Source organism: Accipiter gentilis, chromosome 20, assembly GCF_929443795.1.
Source record: "Accipiter gentilis chromosome 20, bAccGen1.1, whole genome shotgun sequence".
In the NCBI taxonomy this organism is placed as follows: domain Eukaryota; kingdom Metazoa; phylum Chordata; class Aves; order Accipitriformes; family Accipitridae; genus Astur; species Astur gentilis.
Genome location: NC_064899.1, coordinates 24,871,096 through 24,889,258, shown reverse-complemented (window position 1 = coordinate 24,889,258; position 18,163 = coordinate 24,871,096). Strand labels below are relative to the sequence as shown.

The window sequence follows — 18,163 nt, the reverse complement described above, 5'->3', positions numbered from 1 at the left end:
CTGAGATTCTATTGAAATATTCTGTTTTACTGCAAAGTGGCAAAATTAAGTCTTTCTGCACCAGAAAGTACTTCCTTTTAATCGTGACATCTGAATTAATGAGTCTTCTTTTGCGAACATGTTTTAAAAGGGATTTGTCTCTCCCGTTGCTAACAATTGAGAATAAACAATGGTTCTAGTCTCAGAATTTCATTATCAGAGCAATAACTCTTACAGTACCTTCAGAGGCTAAAGAGACCTGAGAAAATGTCAGAATGTGAGAGTTCACATACCAAAGAAAAGGGAATCTTCTGAGCCAGTGTTTCTCTTCTCTGCCTCAGTTACTTGCCAAAATCTACAAATTTGCACTTGCTTTCAATGTTTTTCATTATTTTCATGCAGAGTAAAGGGAAGATAATATGGAAAAGTGCCTTGTATTTGATGGAAGCAAATGAACAGGAAAGGGAAACAAAGCGTACAAAATGAATTTTTATTAAATGAAAGAAAATCTGTTTTGTGGGTCAAATATGAAATAGAATATACAAAAACTTTACATCAGATCTCTTGTCAAAGAAATTAAATCCTATCTAGACTGAAGTAGCACTCGTTCTTTCCAAGACAACACGAATGGGTGAATATGCTTCTTATGGCAGTACAGGATCACACAGTATGCTGTGCTAAATTTCCGGTTACAGAGAAGAAAAGTTAAAAATCTAAACGATGTCCCTAAAGAACCCAACTATTCCACAAAGTAACTTAAAAACATGAGTTTTGATCATTATGTATTCTCTTAGAAGCAAATGACAGGTGGGTCAAGTGCAGAATTCACAAAGCTTGCATACCACATTCTCTGTTTCTATACAAATATAAATCGTTCTTTTTTATTTTAAAAATCCTTTTATAGCACTTATTTGTGGAAAAGGATGACCAGTTCATCAGGTTCCTGCTCTACTACCCAGACAATTCCATCTCCTTTATCTCCTCCTTTTTTTTGAAGACCGTTACCCATAAACCACAGACTGCAATATTTTTAAAAAGTTGCTGTGTGTTTAATCACAAATCTTTGTATCACTGTCCTGTATATGAAGGTTCTGCAGAGCTCCTAACATGTCTTTGGCATAGCACACCAAGTCCCATTTAATACTTTTTTTGTTTAAAAAAGTATATTTTCCTTTAGTAAAACACCTTAAAAACATCTATTTCCGATTTTGTAAAATAATGTGTCACCTCTTGTGTTGCTTTGCAAAATATACACACACATTTTGGAAAAACATTGAGTACTGACATAAGGGACTCATCTGAAGTCCGATCTGTTTATGAGAAGTAAAATATAATTACAAATTCCGTCTTCTGCGTGAATGTCACATGAAGTCATTCAATTCGGCTTCAAGCGCTGCTGCCATTTCATCTGCTTCAGAGCTGCTTCCTTCCTCATCTTCATTGCTAGATTCTTTACTGGATTCACTGGCAGCATCATCTTCATCCAGTTTGCGCTTATGACCCCTGGAAGGGTAGACAGAGATAACGCCCATGAATCAAGGCATCTCATTGCTTATTAACACAGAACACTATTTAACATGAGAAAAAAAAACGGGGGTAAAGGACTCAACCTTTTTTCAGGTCTAGACAAAAAGTACAGCACTTGCTTTTAAATGAATGAACAGTAGTTAGCTCACACAATTGAATTTTTAGTTGCTGTTATTTACTGTCAGCTGTAGGTGCAAAGAACAAAGTACTGTCAATTTTGTTTCTCCCACTCTTCCGGACAAGGAATGAAAACAAACTATAAGACTGTTTGAAAATAATGAGTTGAGTTACTTTCCTCTCGCATCCCAAAAGAAAGAAGAAATCCATCGTGTGAACGAAGAGATTATCAACATACATTATATGTTGCTATATGACTTTGAAATATTCAAGTTTCTGCTTTTTTATAAAAATAAAACCTTAACTGATTAACCAAATCTCACTGCACCAGCTTCTACACTTTCATGCTTCCAAACATAGGGGGCTCGTTCCTCCCTCTTATGTCTCGTTGGATTAGTACTGCCAGGCTGAACAACATATTTCTTAGCACCTCTGGAGAATTAACCAGTTTAAACAGGAAGCTGGTGTGCACCATACCCTGTTGGAAGAATCGTGTTCCTGGTCATAAAAGATCTCCGAGGAAAAATCTAACGTTTCAACTGGGACGTAGCCATGAGCAAAAGAATTTGGATTTGTGGAATCCTAAAATCTCTTTTCCTTGCCAAAAGGGAATTTTATATCAGACATATACTTCTGAGACAAAAATAAAGTTGAGACTTTGCATTGCACAGAATTCATAATGAGCTGTAGAAACACCTTCAAAATCTTTCCTCGATCAGTTGATCCAATTTCAAGCAGAAAAATACATGCGAAGGGGGTATCTCTTAAATAACCGTCCTTTTCATTGCTAGGTGGGGTTTCATTAAGAAGAGGATGCATCCACTTGCCACCATGAACAATTAATAAAATGATCTTTTATCTTTTAGCAAAAAGCAGTAATTTAACAATGGTCCCTTTACTTCTGAGAGTATAGAGATGTAGCATATAGCAAGAAATACCTTTGATAAATACTGACTTGAACTATGTACATCCAAAAGAAATAAATACAAAGATTGTCAAACCGGTGAGCTTGTAAGCAACACTGAAATACAAAGCAATTTTTCTTTATACGGACATCCTTATTGCCATGTTCCCCAGAAATATTAATTCTCAGGAGCCCAGACTGCTTGATTCGTAGGCTGGTTGAGTGACACCTGACCTTCCCTTTCTCAGCTTTTCAGGGAGATGGACAAGACGGGGCATGAAGGCAGGAGGGAAGTCTCAAAACGGGAAGGGAGCAGTACTACGTAACCCTCTTTTTTCCTTCCTGCTGCACCAGTGGGACCAAAACATCCACTGCTGCTGCTTAACCAGCGCTTCCCCCCGGCGATGTTGGGTGGGTTTTTCTGTTCGGTGTGGGGTGGTAGGAGTAGTACTCCAGGGAGGTACAGCTGAAGCCCTGGGATTCCCTAACAAGGAAAAAATGGGATGAAGCTAAAGCATTTCCTGAATATTTTGCGACTGAAACTCAAATGTGCCCTGCTGAGGGAGTTACAGGGTACTAAATGCAGCTCAATACACAATAAAAAGCAATTTCTTGGGCGTAACACTAATTTCCATGCAGCCTACATTAGCACACAGTTTGGACAAAGAGGCACTCGGACAAAATGTGCCCAGTTGGACAAAATCTTAGCACATTTCCATTACAAGCTATACAAACGCATGGAGCTTGAGTTTCACTTGCTCACTTCGTGATGATTTCAAGCCTTCAGAGATACAGCGCTATTTTAGGCATTAATGATACTATTAGCTAGAGAAAAGCTAATCAGGAATGAAAGAAAGCTGAAAGAGTCTTACTCAGCAGCAGAAGAAAAAAGTTGTGCATATTTAACAAGTAGTGGGTAAGAAGTATATACGTAATGCTAACCGAGAAATAAAGACAAGACATAAAGACAGACATGGAGGGATCTACAGCACAATGTTCACAGCTGAAAACATTCGCATTCACCTGTTTGTAACACTGCATCTATGGAAACTGATGGTATCTACCAATTGAAAAATAAAATTAACAGCCTGACAGCTATATGTTGCACATATGCAACATATGCACACTACCATTGCAGATGATGTATTAAAGAACATGGCAGGAAAAGCAGGTTTTTAGAGCCAGCCCAGATACTCTTGAGTTTGCTGGGACCTAAGTCAATAGCAAAGATCCTGTAGAAAAAAGGTCTGTGAAGAAACAGTATGTCACTGCCAGTTGATTATTTCTTAAAAGTGAGGAACAGCTCATTTACTAAATAATTAAGGCAAAGACTAGCAAAATGACTAATTTATGCAACAAAGCCACCTTTTTATTTAAATCTACTCCATAGCAACTAGATTTCAGTGAGGACAATCAACAAAATGCAGGGACCTGAAATACTCAGTGTAACTAGTTAAGTAAAAGAATGGAGATCCAGGCTACAAGAAGACTTTCGAGTAAACTTTAAGGACAGTCCTGACATATCTTCATCCCTCATTCAGTTGTTTTAACAGTACCTTTGGAAATGCAAACAACTGAACGTGATCTATTTTGTCAGCTCTTGTTCTTCTGGCAAGGCTATAACGACAGACAGCTCTATTCAATCTAGATATGAAAACTTCCTCACTCACAGGGAAGGAAAAAACCATCAAAACCAAAAAAAAGAAAACACAGCTAAGTATTAGTCCTCTGCTAGAAGAAAGAAAAAAATATCTCGAGAATGTGACTAGTGCTCCTATTAAGATACAAACACCTTTTGCTATTTGTGTACTGTAAACTGCAGCTTCATAGCTATTCCAAAACATTTAAATGAGTATTATGAAATCAAATGCAAAGCTAACTCTGATAGAAGTACGGAGGAGGAACATCAGTAACATAGCGCTGCATTTTCTATTTGCAAATTCAGAAAAGAGAGATAATATCCCATTAATAATTTCTATCTTCAGAGAAAAGCAGTATATCCCCATGGCAGCATATCTATTAACATATCAAACAATTTAAAATGTATATTTTCCTCATTATTTTGTGCCCACTCCTTGTCATTTCCAGTTTCAGAGCCATAGAGCATAACACTTTTGAGTAGAAAAGTTAAGCACATACAGGATTCCTTCTTAATATTTAGAGAAAATGATTCAGCAGTATGTTGCAGGCTTCCATTAGCCTGATTTGCATTTTAAAAAGGAATTTTGCTTGACTGCTATTAAAAAACAAACATATGGATAACAACTGGATATCTTTAACCTCATAAACGAACAATTAAACTTTCCAAAAGACTGAATGTAGAAATTTAAATATCTGACAGATCTGTGAAAAAACTTGTACAATTCATATTTCCTTTGCCGTTGCATTAAATATTTTTCCTTTGTAATACCCAGTACGAGAAGGCCCACCAGTTGATGTGATGGAGAAATCTTTTTAAAAGGGAACTACATTTTTTAAAAAACCACATATTTAAATGAATTATGAAGATATTTAAATAAACTACAAGTGTAATTCATAAGGATAGAAAAATGAAAAAGACCACTAGACATCTGTAAAAGTTATTTTTAGGAAAATTTAATCTACAGAATGCTAATGAGAAATATACTTCGTGATATTCCGAATGAAGAGACAGGAAGAGAAGACATTACAAAGCTGCAATAGAGCATCGTGTATGCATGTGAAAAATAGCACAGGAAAACTTATTGAAAATAAAAATTTATTCAGCTCTTGATCTGTTAAAATGATCACTAAAGTATGATTGCAAAGTACAACTGTAGGTTGAATGAAAACTTCATTCTTATATTTTCAATTTAAATTCAGTTCACTGAAAGAGCCATAGGGAACAAAGCAGTGAAAAACAAGTCCAGCATTTGTTGCTTCTATTATCTTAAGCCCTTAATTTATAGTCAGCGGAAAATAAATAATGCTGGAAAAACCATTTTTTTCTACTAATTGAAAAGCAGATTGTCTCTGGTCTGCTTTGCATCCCAATGGCACCCTTGTAAGAAATACAGTACCGCATTAAAATAGAAACAACTAATAAGCGAAGGAACTCAAAGGGCAACATAACCCTTGTTTTAAACAAAGCAAACCTAAACCTTTTCCAAACCTTGTTTTAAACCTGCAAAAGAAAACTACAGCAAGTGTTTAAATAAACGTTGACGTATACTTCAAACTCCAAATACCCACAATCCCCATCCCTACTCTGATAAGAAGTAAACTTCTCAATTATTGCAAATTGACCTGATTTTTTTCAATAGCTCCTCCAATTGGTACGGTAACAAAGTAGAGCCTGCAGACTAAATGCGTTTAGTCTTTTACAAGCAATCAGCTTACAGCATCCACATCATAAATCAGGACTTAAATTTGGTACCAAATACAGTCAAGTTACTCTCTAATGAGAACACTCACGCAGCAGCCGTAAGCAGTTTGGAAGGCAACGGTTTGAAAAGGGCATTCTGAAACAGCTTGCTGCCTTCCAACAGCATTACAGCCCTGCAAGACTGCCGACGCTGCCCCAGGCACACCTCCGAAGTCCGACGTGGAAGGTCTGTTCCAATTTCTGTACGCATCTAGCCCACAGCTTTTGTCAACTCCTTCCATCAGGGAGAGAAGGCGATGCTGAGTTTGGTAACGCAACAGGAATTTGACTCCCTTCCACAGGAATTTGACGACGAGAACAATTTGTTTAGATAAAGTACTTCTGTGGCAATATCCCTCAGTTATTATGAATTAGAGCTGGTAAACCAGGAAACCTGTTCGTCAACCAATTTTGAAGATGCCAGCCCAGTACGTGGCTAACAAGGCTAAAGGCCGTGAGATCTGAGAGAACGCATCGACTGAAAATCAACACTGTGGGCATTAACACATTACACAGGACAGACAAGATGATTAAATTTTCAGGGAGGTGTTCCAAGTTTTACAGTTATATTTTCTTAACATGGCATACATGGCAACATCTTTTACGTACGCTCAATACGACAGCGAGCAGTTGTCCACAGCAGGCCTGTAAAACTCAGGTGTCTACCCTCCGGCACCTTGTCCCATATGTCTGTGCAGGAACATGGAATTTTCTGTCCTGGTGCTCCTCTCCGGCCCCGGCATAGCACGCTGCCAAGCACACTGCCTTAAGAGCAACGAATAGCACTAGTCCCATATTGGCGAGCCGGAGCGTGTGTTTTTACTTTGTGCTCACGCGATGACAACCAGGACAATATTTAGTGTCGCAGGAACAAACGCCAGACACCTCACATATTTCCTCATGAACTCATCCAATGCTGTCTGCGGGATTACGGCATGATCCAGAAATCTAATATGCAGAAAAGTGCACAGGGAATGTTTATTGCACAGCCCCGGCGTGCAGAAAGAGATCCTGCAGTTGGATGAACAGCATGCTTTTAACGCTCTTCACAAAAACGTCTTCGCAGAAATCCACCAATTCCAACTGACAGCTCCAAAATGTATGTTAACTAACACAACGGTAAAGTGAGAATTCTGTACAGCTTCAGTGCCCCTCTGCTTTAAAATTTAGCGCACCTGCTGCACGCTATTCTAATGGTGAGAAACTATTCTGGAAACTTTGACAACTACTTTAACAGCAGCTTTATAATCCTCTGAAGTAAACACTCAATGTATATCTAAATTGAAAGAAAGTTTTTAAAGTCAGGAAGTCATAGAAAATTTAAAATAAATTCAGAAATTACTACAATGTGTCAGCAAGGATATTTTGTAAATTTTGCTTAAATCGTCCATGTGGCAAGGCTGCATTTTCCTGATATTTAGACCAACGGGAAAGTTTAATAACAAAAAACCCACCTCAACTCATTGAAAATGGTTATTTCTTAACAAGTAAACATTTGCTTGGGATATTTAAAAAACAAACAGTGTAGCACTAAAGCTTTAAAATGAAAGACTGTGCCCTAAACTAATTTTCTCTGCACTGAACTAATTAGATACAGATAATAATTAAATTGAAAAATGCAAACCTGAAAAATTGGATCTACAATTTTGCTTATTTAATTAAATCACAGATAAATAAACTATGCCTCTAAAATATCGTTATTTTATTAACTTCCGAGTTGTTTAAAAATAATCCACATAGTTGTTATAAAAAGACGTTTACGACACGCAACACTGATTGTTTCTTCAAAAGGCAAATGCGACAGCAGCAGTTTTATATCATGTAACAAATACTCTTGTCACTGACTTGTAGAAGACAACAGAAAATTAAATATCCTTTTCAATATGTGGAATGCCAGACTGTTACCTGACGCCTCCATAATGGAAAACGCACAGATGCATTCTGGCATATCATCTCTTAATCCTATTGTAAACAAGCAGAAACACAACGATCTATTCGCTTTTCCTGAACAACCTCACCCCCTTTCTAGATGACTGCATTTGAATAACCTCCCAAAAGGGGAACGAGCCAATATTCAGACAAAAAATACACGTCCATCAACATATCAATATTTTTAAAGCTCAACCAGGCCTCCATTGTTTGAATTGAGTTCTCTCTCCAGCTTCTTCTAGTTTACAAATATTGCCCGTTCTGACAAGAAATGGCGCACCATAGATTTATAGCCCTGTAGAGATTCGGGGTAGCTCTGGGAGGCCAGAACAGGGGATACGAAGGATCAGCAGTGAGCAAAGGAAGCTGCAAACCTTCCTCCACCAGTGCCTAATGGGTACGGTACTGAAGTCTACCTGGATTTGGTTTGAAAAAAAGTCCTTGGAAAATGGCGTCACTCCAATTAATTTCTGTTACAGGAAGCACTGCAGGAGATTGTCTCAGATAATGATGAAGAATAACATTCTTCACTAGATGTCGAAATATGAGCTATTGTTTTGAAAAATGGTAGCACGCAATAAAAAAATTAAGATGGAAAGTGAGCAAAAAATGCAAGATGTACGGACAATTTAGACAATTCAAAACCGTACATCAAAATAAGGAGTTGGAAAAGAAACAGCATCTGATTTCTCTAAGAAAAGTCAAATTGCCTTCATTTTTCTCACAGGAGCCTACTGTGCGTGTGGAGGTACCCCGGTGCCAACAGAGTACAACTACAACTTAAAGACCCAGTGCTGCAAAGTAATGCTTGGAATTCACCTGCCCCGTCATCCTGGTCGGATTTGGCAGCATCACCGAAACACTGAGAACATTCTTCATGATGCATCATGGGGCATCTTAACTAAAAATGGTGAACTTAAGTTTGCTAGAAATTTGGGCTAGAACTTGGTAGGTTTCCATGAGAAACAGAGGAAAGTGGTGTCAAGGCTTGATTTACAGTTAAGAAAAATTTGAATTAAAGTTGTAAGAGTACCTGACAGAACTATGTGACTTTTACATCAGTTTTATAAGGTTTGCGTAAATGATATATACAGCATACCAATACATGCAATACGTTCAAAACAGAATGCTATCCAACTTTCTTTAACTGTGCAATACTAACAAACTCCCTAAAAAGTGGGTCTACATTCATTAAATTTGGATCTCTAAAATACTGGGTCACTGAGCATCACAAATTCAATCTGGATCAAACTGGCATATGCCAGGCTATCTGCCAAATCAAATCACAGTACTTGATCCCATCTACAGTCTGCTCTACGTTTTTTTCTGTCAATATTTCTGGAAAAAATTTGAACCAACAAAGGGAGTTTATACTTCATCTGTACTTTCTGTTGTGCAGTTGCAAATGTTTTCGATGGTGCTGTCCAAAAACCAGATTCACTGTATTGTTCAGCTGCAGCCTCTCCCGCACCTCTAATGAAGAAGACATCTGAAGGACAAGATGCTTCATATCTATTATCAATCCACAGTAAGAGGCTGCTACTGAGCTTGGTCTTATCGATGCAGTGGTACCAGCCGTAGGATCATATAAAGTATGATTATCAAGGTACCTGGATATATGGATGCGTGCAAGAGGAATGTGTGAAAAGGTGTTTTCTGGACCCCAAATGACTACTGAGAGCGCCACAGGACTTCAAACATTTAACAAAAACTAAGACAAGTTGTTCTCTTTCTAGTTGCTATCTGAGAGCGAGCGAGCCGCACTAGTGCAGGGACAGGAGCAAGGTCTGACATGCCAGGCAGCGATCACTGCATGACTTCAGGAATAAAATTACTTTGCAGGCCCTCTCCAAACTGACTAAGTGTGCTCCACAGCTGAACTGTCGAGCAAGGACTCGCTCGGATATACCCCTGCTCCTTCCTAGCCTGCACAGCCAGGTTACCCTCCTGGGGGTAATGCATGGGTGCAGCCGTGGCAGAGAGGAGAAGCCCGGCCACGTACCAAGATTTTGCAGGCGGTTCTGGCCCCCCAGCTCAGGTGCAGTTTACTCAACCTTGTTAACACCTGGAACACTAAAGACCTTGTCAGGCTTTCAGGTATTATACCATTCCAGACACAGTGGTCTGAAGTGAACAGCAACGTCAGCTCAGAAACATGTCTTCTATATTTCTGTTGATTGCGTCTGCAAGCTCTACAGGTCCTCTGCCTAGTAGGAATGTATTTTGTATGCGCATTTAACATGATCGGCTTTGTCTGATGGGTTATTTCACTGTAACTGGCAAAACAAATACTGTCATGCATTCAGTTTAGTCTTCCAGTAAATATTTCCTGGGATAGCTAAGGGCACACTCAAGCCATGCTGGTAGTCTGAGAAACGGCATAACGAGGGTCTGAGCAGACGTTCCCTTGAGCGGAGAGGGAACAACACAGCGGCAATACGCTTGGGCCGGCCACGTGGCAAAGGACACCTTTGCTGCTGGGACATCTACCGCGGGGCAGCGAATTAAAACATCCATATTCTGCTTCTCACAGGCTTGGCTGGTAACGATGCAGGGACAGTTCTCCACAATCAGCTTGATACAACAGACTTCTGAAATAAGTTCAAGTTTTCTACAAAATCTGACTTTGTTTTTTGCAATGGAAGCACGTACTAGGAGTTCATATGATTAACAAATTACTCACAAATGGGAAGATCCACCTACTTTTAATTCCTGTTCCATACCTCCTCCCCCCATAAGAAGCAGCACTGCTTCTCTTCTAGCAAGATTTTTAGCACGTACTTCAAGCAGGCATTTTAATTGTTGATATACACTGCTGTTTAGCAGCCATTACAGACTGGCAGGGGTCAAGATTAATGCACATTAGTTATTATGTTTAAATTTAAAGTACTTTTAGAATTCATTAGGGAAACTAGAGGGTTGTAATATATCAGCTCTTTTTCCTGACTGGAACAATGTTGCCTTACAGCATTCCTGCTAACGTCCTAAGTCTCAACAGTGGCACAGAAGGAAGGACTAAAAACCTTTGCTAACAATTGTTAATGTACTTCTTTGTTTCCTTATCCTCAAGAGATATTTAGATATCTATACATCTTACTGAGGAAAAACCTAAATTGTTTAATAGCTTATAAATTGCACTAAAGCATTCAGCCTGACTAAAGGAAAAAATGCTGCCTAAATTACCTGAGGGCCAACCCTAGGCTATTCTTCAGAGTCTTCATGCCAGCTTTCTCACTGACATGTAAACTGAAGCAGTATGTTACTAATTTTCCTCACCCTGAACTCCTCCTTACGTCTTCCTTACCCCTGTCTGTTCCTTCAAAGCCACAGATGCAAACCAACATTAATACCTATGGACTGCTGAAACGGGGTAGTGGTGGTAATAACAAGTGCTTAAATATTCACCCAGTGCTGGGGGAAGTGTATCTCTTATGTGAGTGGGAGCAGGATACTGGAGCCTGGTATTGTTAATTGCTCCTGTGGAGAAACAGAAATAAACTCCAAAACAATCTGATGCTTGGAATTTCTTATCCGAACTCAGATCCCATCAGAGGGAACTGCCCCCTGTGTGTGGCTCAAGTGCTCTGAAGTTGAAGACAGAGTGAAATGTTTTCCTACTTCTCTCCTTGTGAGTGAACTCTAAGAGCTCAGGTTTTTCAAATGCATTCAGGTTTCTAGTTCTCCCCTTTTGCTGTGGCAATCATGGGAGCCAGGCTGGAGCTGCTGATTTGACAAGGTGGCAGAACCGGTAACAGACCCTGAAGCAGATCAAGCCAAGAACCCCCAACTTGTTTCCCATTATCCTCGTTTCTTGCAGCCTTCATTTCTTCAAATTTAAATTGTACTCTTGGCATTTTTTGGATCTAAGTAATACCTAAATAAAATGTTTCATGCAATAGCCCCTCTCCCAGCTGGGCTACAGAGCCAGCATCGGATAACTGCCCTTTGTGTGTTATGAAAACTCTCCACTCCTATCCGTGAGATTGTTTCAAACAGTCCCACAGCCAACAATCTCAGGGGGTAGCGTTACACATCAAGAGTTCTCCCTGCCTTGGAGTTTCTCGGATGGGGTCAACAGCCAGCTCCCAGTTCCCTGGGTTGGGGTTAGGCTGGGATTTCATCCGCATAGGCTCTCCTCCTCTTTCACCTCGTGCACCTCTGCTGTAGGCTCCTAGGACTTGCCCAGGGCTCTTCTGACTCCCGGGTAGCTTATGCATACTCCTTCCTCCAGCTCTGACCTCAGCAATGCTGATTTTACAGTTCACTTAACGGTGATACGCTAATTAAAGCAAACAAAACACCCATTCTTGATTCTGCGACAAACTCATCTTTACTGCAGAAGCACAAGAAAAACAGAGCTTGATAAAAAGGCAAACATGTTCACCTAATTTCTTCCTCTCACTAATCTGGATCACTCCTTAGGTTTCAGGTCAGGGTCCTCAAAGGGTGCCAGGATCCTCCCTGCCGCACATGGTCTCTTCTCCAAACTGAAGTGTGCTTTTCCAATGCTTTGCCTTGTCTCCTTCAGCTGGTCTCACAGTTAAACAAGAATCCTCTGCTAGAAAGCACACCTCTTCTCTGTTCTTCCTCTCTGATCATGGGAATGCCTCGCCACTTTTCAGCCCTCACTCTTTCTAAAGTGATAGTAACAAATACTTGATTTCTGTAGTCTGCTTCTACAAAATCTACCTGTTGTCGACTGGTGCTTCTTGCAGACATAGTACAGAAAATTATTTCCCTCAGGCTCTAGTCACTCCATTGTCCTGGGATGGAAGCTATTATTTAATGGCTCTGCAGTGATAAAAGGCAATGACTGCAGAAAGACTTCTGCTACAAATACATTGACACATTAGTGAGAAATCAATTTCATTACTTCACCCAGAACTGGAAGTTATACACAGATTCACTAAATCATTACAAATGGTAAGAGTTAGAGAAGAAAAATGTAAGAATAACAACAATTCCTGTATATACTTCAGCATTTATTAGCACATTTCAGGAGACAAGGAGAACAAGATAAATACTTTTATGCCTGACAACCTACATTACTGTTCCAAACTTTTGCTCCTGTATAAACTAGAGAAAAGTAGCATCTTAGATTCTCAGCTCATTTTGCAGATACCAGCACAATTCTTACGGAAAGTGCAAGGGAAGCCTATTTTGTGTTAAAGTAAATTGAGAAATTAGAGAGATATTTTAACAGCACTTCCCTAATTCTAGTAACATACAGACTTCTAATTGCCTGTCTATCCTTCCCCTGAAGGATTAGAACCATTAGACCTTAAATGTCATGTAGACTTACACAGTTAAGCCACATATTATTGAAGTAGGAAAACCCATTAAGAAAAAATGGTATTGACGACTTAGTATATAGAGAATTCATTAAAAATGAACTAAGACACACTAGGTTTCAAACCTGTTACTGAAAACACTTACTATAAGCAAAGTTTATGCTATTTTTCACTTTTCCAAAGACACTTCTCTTCCTGATCTCAATTGCATAATCACTATGTCAATTGACAGGTATAACCTCAATATCATGTGCAATTAAAGTTATGTTAACTGCACACACAGACACACCTGGACTAGATAATATTGTTTTATTGCATCTAAACACCTTCTAGGTATTTTCACAGCAGACAGTAAAAGAAGCTGAAGGCAGATGGTCACTCTAACTAGACTGTATTTTAAAGCATTTTCAAACTTCTCAACTGATGTGGTCTGACACGCACCCAGGTATTATAAACCACCACCTTGTGAGAAAAGCCGTCTTGTGCAGTTTACATGCCTTTTAGCAATTGGCAATGATGTGAAGCCTCCATATTGTGGAGGGAAATGTGAAGATATCACAGAATCATGTTAAAATATCTCACAGAAGTTCAAAGTACCACCATTCAGCTATTTATTGAACAATGACAAAAATATTTATAGAACTAAACCAACTTACATTATTCTTAATGTAAAATTTATTAGATTTAGGTGATAGTTAAAGTGGAGAATACCTCTCACTTCTTATACCACCAAATGCTAAAGAAACTTGGCAAAAAAGCAACATCATATCCATATGGAGAGAGACTTAGAAAAAAATCTCTTAGAAAAAGGAAAGAAGATTAAAAAAAAAAATTCAACTGCTGTTTATATTTGATAGGTTTGAGTTGAAAAAACCTCATGTTTTGTGGATATGAATGTAACCGAGAAATAATTTATTCAAGTTGTTTAGGAACACTGTACAAGAAAAGTAGTTCAAATATTCTCTCCAGAAAGAACCATCCCAGGAGAAAACAGCAAAACCCAGCCAGTCCCCTTGAACTTCAGCTATTGCACCTGCCATATAAGATTTATGGATATTATGAGTATTAGTGATAATATGGAATTTTATAAGGACAAGATCACCATCACCGACCATTCAACAACAGTCAGCAGCGTAGTTGCGTGCACTCCATTCTGCCGCTGCAGTCGTGAGCAGACCACAAGCAGCCCTTGGAGAGCAAGTAAGCATTGACCCTGCACACTAGAGAGCAGAGCCAGCTCTCTTAAGACAGGTGCCATGGATATAACAGGTGTAACTACAACTCTTTGTCATTTTAGGACGGTGGGAATGGCCCACCTACATCTTAAAGAGGTGCCTTGAGGTTAACCCAGGCTCCAGGGCAGTCCACAGTATAATGAAACTAGCTGCTTTTCGCATTAATTCTGCTTGGTTGGGCCAGAGAACTTTTAGACTGTACAGTTGGCTTTCTAAAAGGCTCTAGGACGATGAGCATCTCCATCTTAAGAGATGAAAAAAAAGCTGCAACGCAAACTTAGCAGCTTGAGACTTCCAGCAAACAGGCACAAGCTGTGCACTTGCTCCTTGTAGGAAACACAGAGAAATACAAGACCATTTCAGTCTCACGATCTAAATGCAAACCAGCACCTTGGTTAATTTTAGCTCTAGTTAATAGTCTAAATGTGTGAAAGTTTACACTCTCACTGGTCTCTCCTGTGACTTTTTTTTTCTTATCCAGCTAATGATCTGAAGCTTTCCAAAATGCATGTTCCTCTTTAATTAACAGATATTGTATTAGGCCTTGGCAATAAGTCATCCGTTGGCAGCTCAAAGTATTTCAGAATCTATAAGCAGCAGCTATGAAGTGAATGATGTCGTTCTGTGATTTCTCCTGAAGCAGACCCTGCATCTATCGCTTGTGCTACATATAGCAATGATATACATGTGCCTGGATTCTCAGAACAAGAACCTTCCTCTTCAACAGTTGAATAAGCATACCTTTGTTTCCCTACAGATTTATGCATCTCTGAACAAACAACAGACCTAGTTAGACCTGTTTTTTCTCAGTAATCTTTCAGTCATTTTGAGACTTTTGATTTTCCGTAAATGGTGATGGAACCAGTTTGAGTATCTCAACATCCCCCTGCACAGTGAAATCCCATTGTCCTTCCTTTGCACATTAGTAATTTTGACAGAGGAAAACTATTTTATCAAGGAGAAAGAAAAAATTCAGGATACAGCTCTGACAAATAGAAAGAAGAAAGAGAGACCTATAGAATTTAATGCAAGAATACAGCATGCACGTGAGAGATATATATAAAATAAAAATTGTTTCTCCATTTTGGCATGAATTGTAAGCCTACAGCAGTAACCGGAAAACTAGAATTTCAGAGAATTATATCATATTTGAAAAGCATCACTGAATAATTTTCCATGTTTTTCGATACAGAACTCCCATTCAAACACATCTTCATTGAACTTGAAGTTTAAAAAACAAAAGTGAGGGCCAGGTGTCAAAGATCGGCTCTAGAGTAATCTGTATTTCATGCAATCACTTTCATTGTGGAGCCGTAACTTATAGCATAAGAATAGGATGAAAGTGTTACTTCCCCTAAATATCTACCTACGACAACCCATTTGTCAGAATCCTTAGTCTCTTAAAAAACTGACTTTGTTACTGCAAACTCTGGATGGCAAAAGCAGCTGCTTTTCATCTGTTCATCATACTAAAGTACTTTCAAAACTAGGCTAGTACTTTAAATACTGCATGTTTTCCATGCCTTTATTCTGGAATTACTATTATCTAAGTCACATAACAGCAAGGATAAAAAGTTGGTGTTTTGTTTTGTTGTAAACAAAAGGGAACTTGAGAAAATTACTGTGTCATTCTAAGGTTTGTATCACTCCCTCAAAACTAGTTTACTCCGTGCTTACATCCTTCCCATTGCAGCATGGACAGTGACATATTAGAGGGCTAGTTGTGCACACACATCATTTCCATTCCTCCACTGATACTGTACCTTCTGGGTAATAACAAATCTACATTTAAAGAGTTTCCAGCTTTCCACAGGATTAAGAGTGTGCTTTATGTGAAGGAGAAAAGACATGTACAAATATGAGTAGCATCTAGCTCTGCATGAATTGTAGCTTTGCATCTGCAATGTTGTCTTCCTATTTTCATTTAAAAACATTCTATTTCTTTTTTGAAAACTAGTTGGAGAAACCTGAGACAGCTTAAGGGGAAAAAAATATACTCTATTTTGAATTGATTGTGCTTCCTCATACTGGTTCCTCTCTAGAGACCAGTATTCTTTTTGCTACTTTGCTTTTGAAGATCAGTGAAATCTACACAGTTTTCCCACTTGTCAAATACATGCTAAGTACCTTCATCTGAAACATGATGTAATACTTCAGTAGGCACAAATGTGCAGTAGGAAAAGGTGAAGTCATCTCCTCTAAGTATTCCGTAAGGAATCCATGAAGAATTTCTCACAGTTTTTACTTCCCTCACAGAAGAATCCTACCATAAATTTATAACACAAGTTATTAAGATACCTAAGGTTAACAGCTGTCAACGTTGTTGTTTAATCTCTTAATTTACCACATAAATAAAACATGTCACTATCAAGATCATACTAGAAGAAAACTGAAATAATGCATGCCTCCCAAATGAAGATGCAAGCACAAAGCTTGCTTAATCATGCAACATCCCTTTCTTAAATCCCCTGATTTTCATACTACTGATCCTTCCATTAGACCCAGGTTTATCCCTCAGAACTGATGCCTGGCTTTTGATGAGAGTTGCCCAGTTCCTTCCCCCCCCCCCCCCCCCCTTTTTTTTTAAATAAGTGGTTAAGATAAGAAGAAACTATGACTGTATATATTAAAAGCTGATCTCTTTATATTAATAACTGGTAGTTTCACTATAAAAACTATCTGCTTCAAAATGCTTTATTTTCACCACATAAGACAGCAATCACCTAAAATTTCTTCTTATAGACATTGTTATTTAAATTTTTTGTGCGTGGAACATAGCTTTATGTCCACGATGCCCAGCAAATCATGGGTTTCAAGTCCTCCCCTTCACATACCTTATGATGCCTAGATGGGAACGACAACCGAGACATCCATAAATATACACATATGCAGTAAGGCCTGTGATGTTTAAAAGCAAGCCATTTTGAGGGCATAATAGAGTTGACAGTCTCCTTTTAAAATCAAAGTAGGGTTTTATCAATTGTCCTTTCAAAAAAATCTTAAAATTACCACTCATGTAATGGAAACAGCTGACATCTTTCTGAAGCCTAAGGAAACAAGGAAGGTAACAGATGATATCGAAAGGAGAAAATAAGCCATCAGGAATACAGGGAGTATAAAAGCTTCAGCCAGCCCATGAGAACTCTTCCTTCACATTTTTATTTTTAGAAAGATGGTATAGCATTTTCATCTACAAGAGTGGCTTCAGATAATAGGAAGTCTGATCAATACAGGGCTTTGAAATACTACCAGTGGGACTGACAGAATATCTAAGACAGGCACTACAGTACTTGAACTTTTAAGACATCAAGAGTACGATTCAGAAACTTCTCTCCTTCAGCTTGGGAGCCACTGAAAGATGTATCTAATAGAAAATGCAGTCATCCCATTATCCCTGAAAGGGTTGTACCACTCATAGCAAGGGTGCACCACAGCAGGAAGGAACTCCAGTGATGACTCTGCCATGTGAGATATGTGATGCTTTACAGCCAAAGTACATGATTTTGATTTACAATAGCATATTTTTCTCTCCGTTGTCTTCAGGATTTGATTTTGCTGTGTTCTCTTTCCTTTGCTCCCCCCAGAACTATCTGGTTCCTTGCATCAAGCTACCATCCCTGGCACTTCACATCTTTTCTATTAGTTTCCCTAAAACTTGTACCTTCTTTTCTTCTTCTTGTACCTTTTCTTCTCTAATTGAAATTCTCTTTCATCATCACAAGAGAAACCCGCCGTTTTGCCTAGACATCCAGCCATGTAAAAATTGAGAAGTGATGAAATAGAGAAGGGATCCCAAGCT

At 38.8% G+C, this 18,163-nt stretch overlaps 1 protein-coding gene across 1 annotated transcript in view; it reads right to left on the bottom strand.

Annotated features, from left to right (window-relative positions):
• Positions 1–455: 455 nt before the first annotated feature.
• CTDP1 (CTD phosphatase subunit 1) overlaps positions 456–18,163 on the bottom strand; it is a 113,579-nt gene continuing 95,871 nt past the window's right edge. Inside the window, exon 13 of the mRNA XM_049824205.1 lies at positions 456–1,482. Within this exon, the coding sequence (XP_049680162.1) occupies positions 1,341–1,482 (142 nt within the window). The 3' untranslated portion in view covers positions 456–1,340. The remainder of the gene's footprint in view (positions 1,483–18,163) is intronic.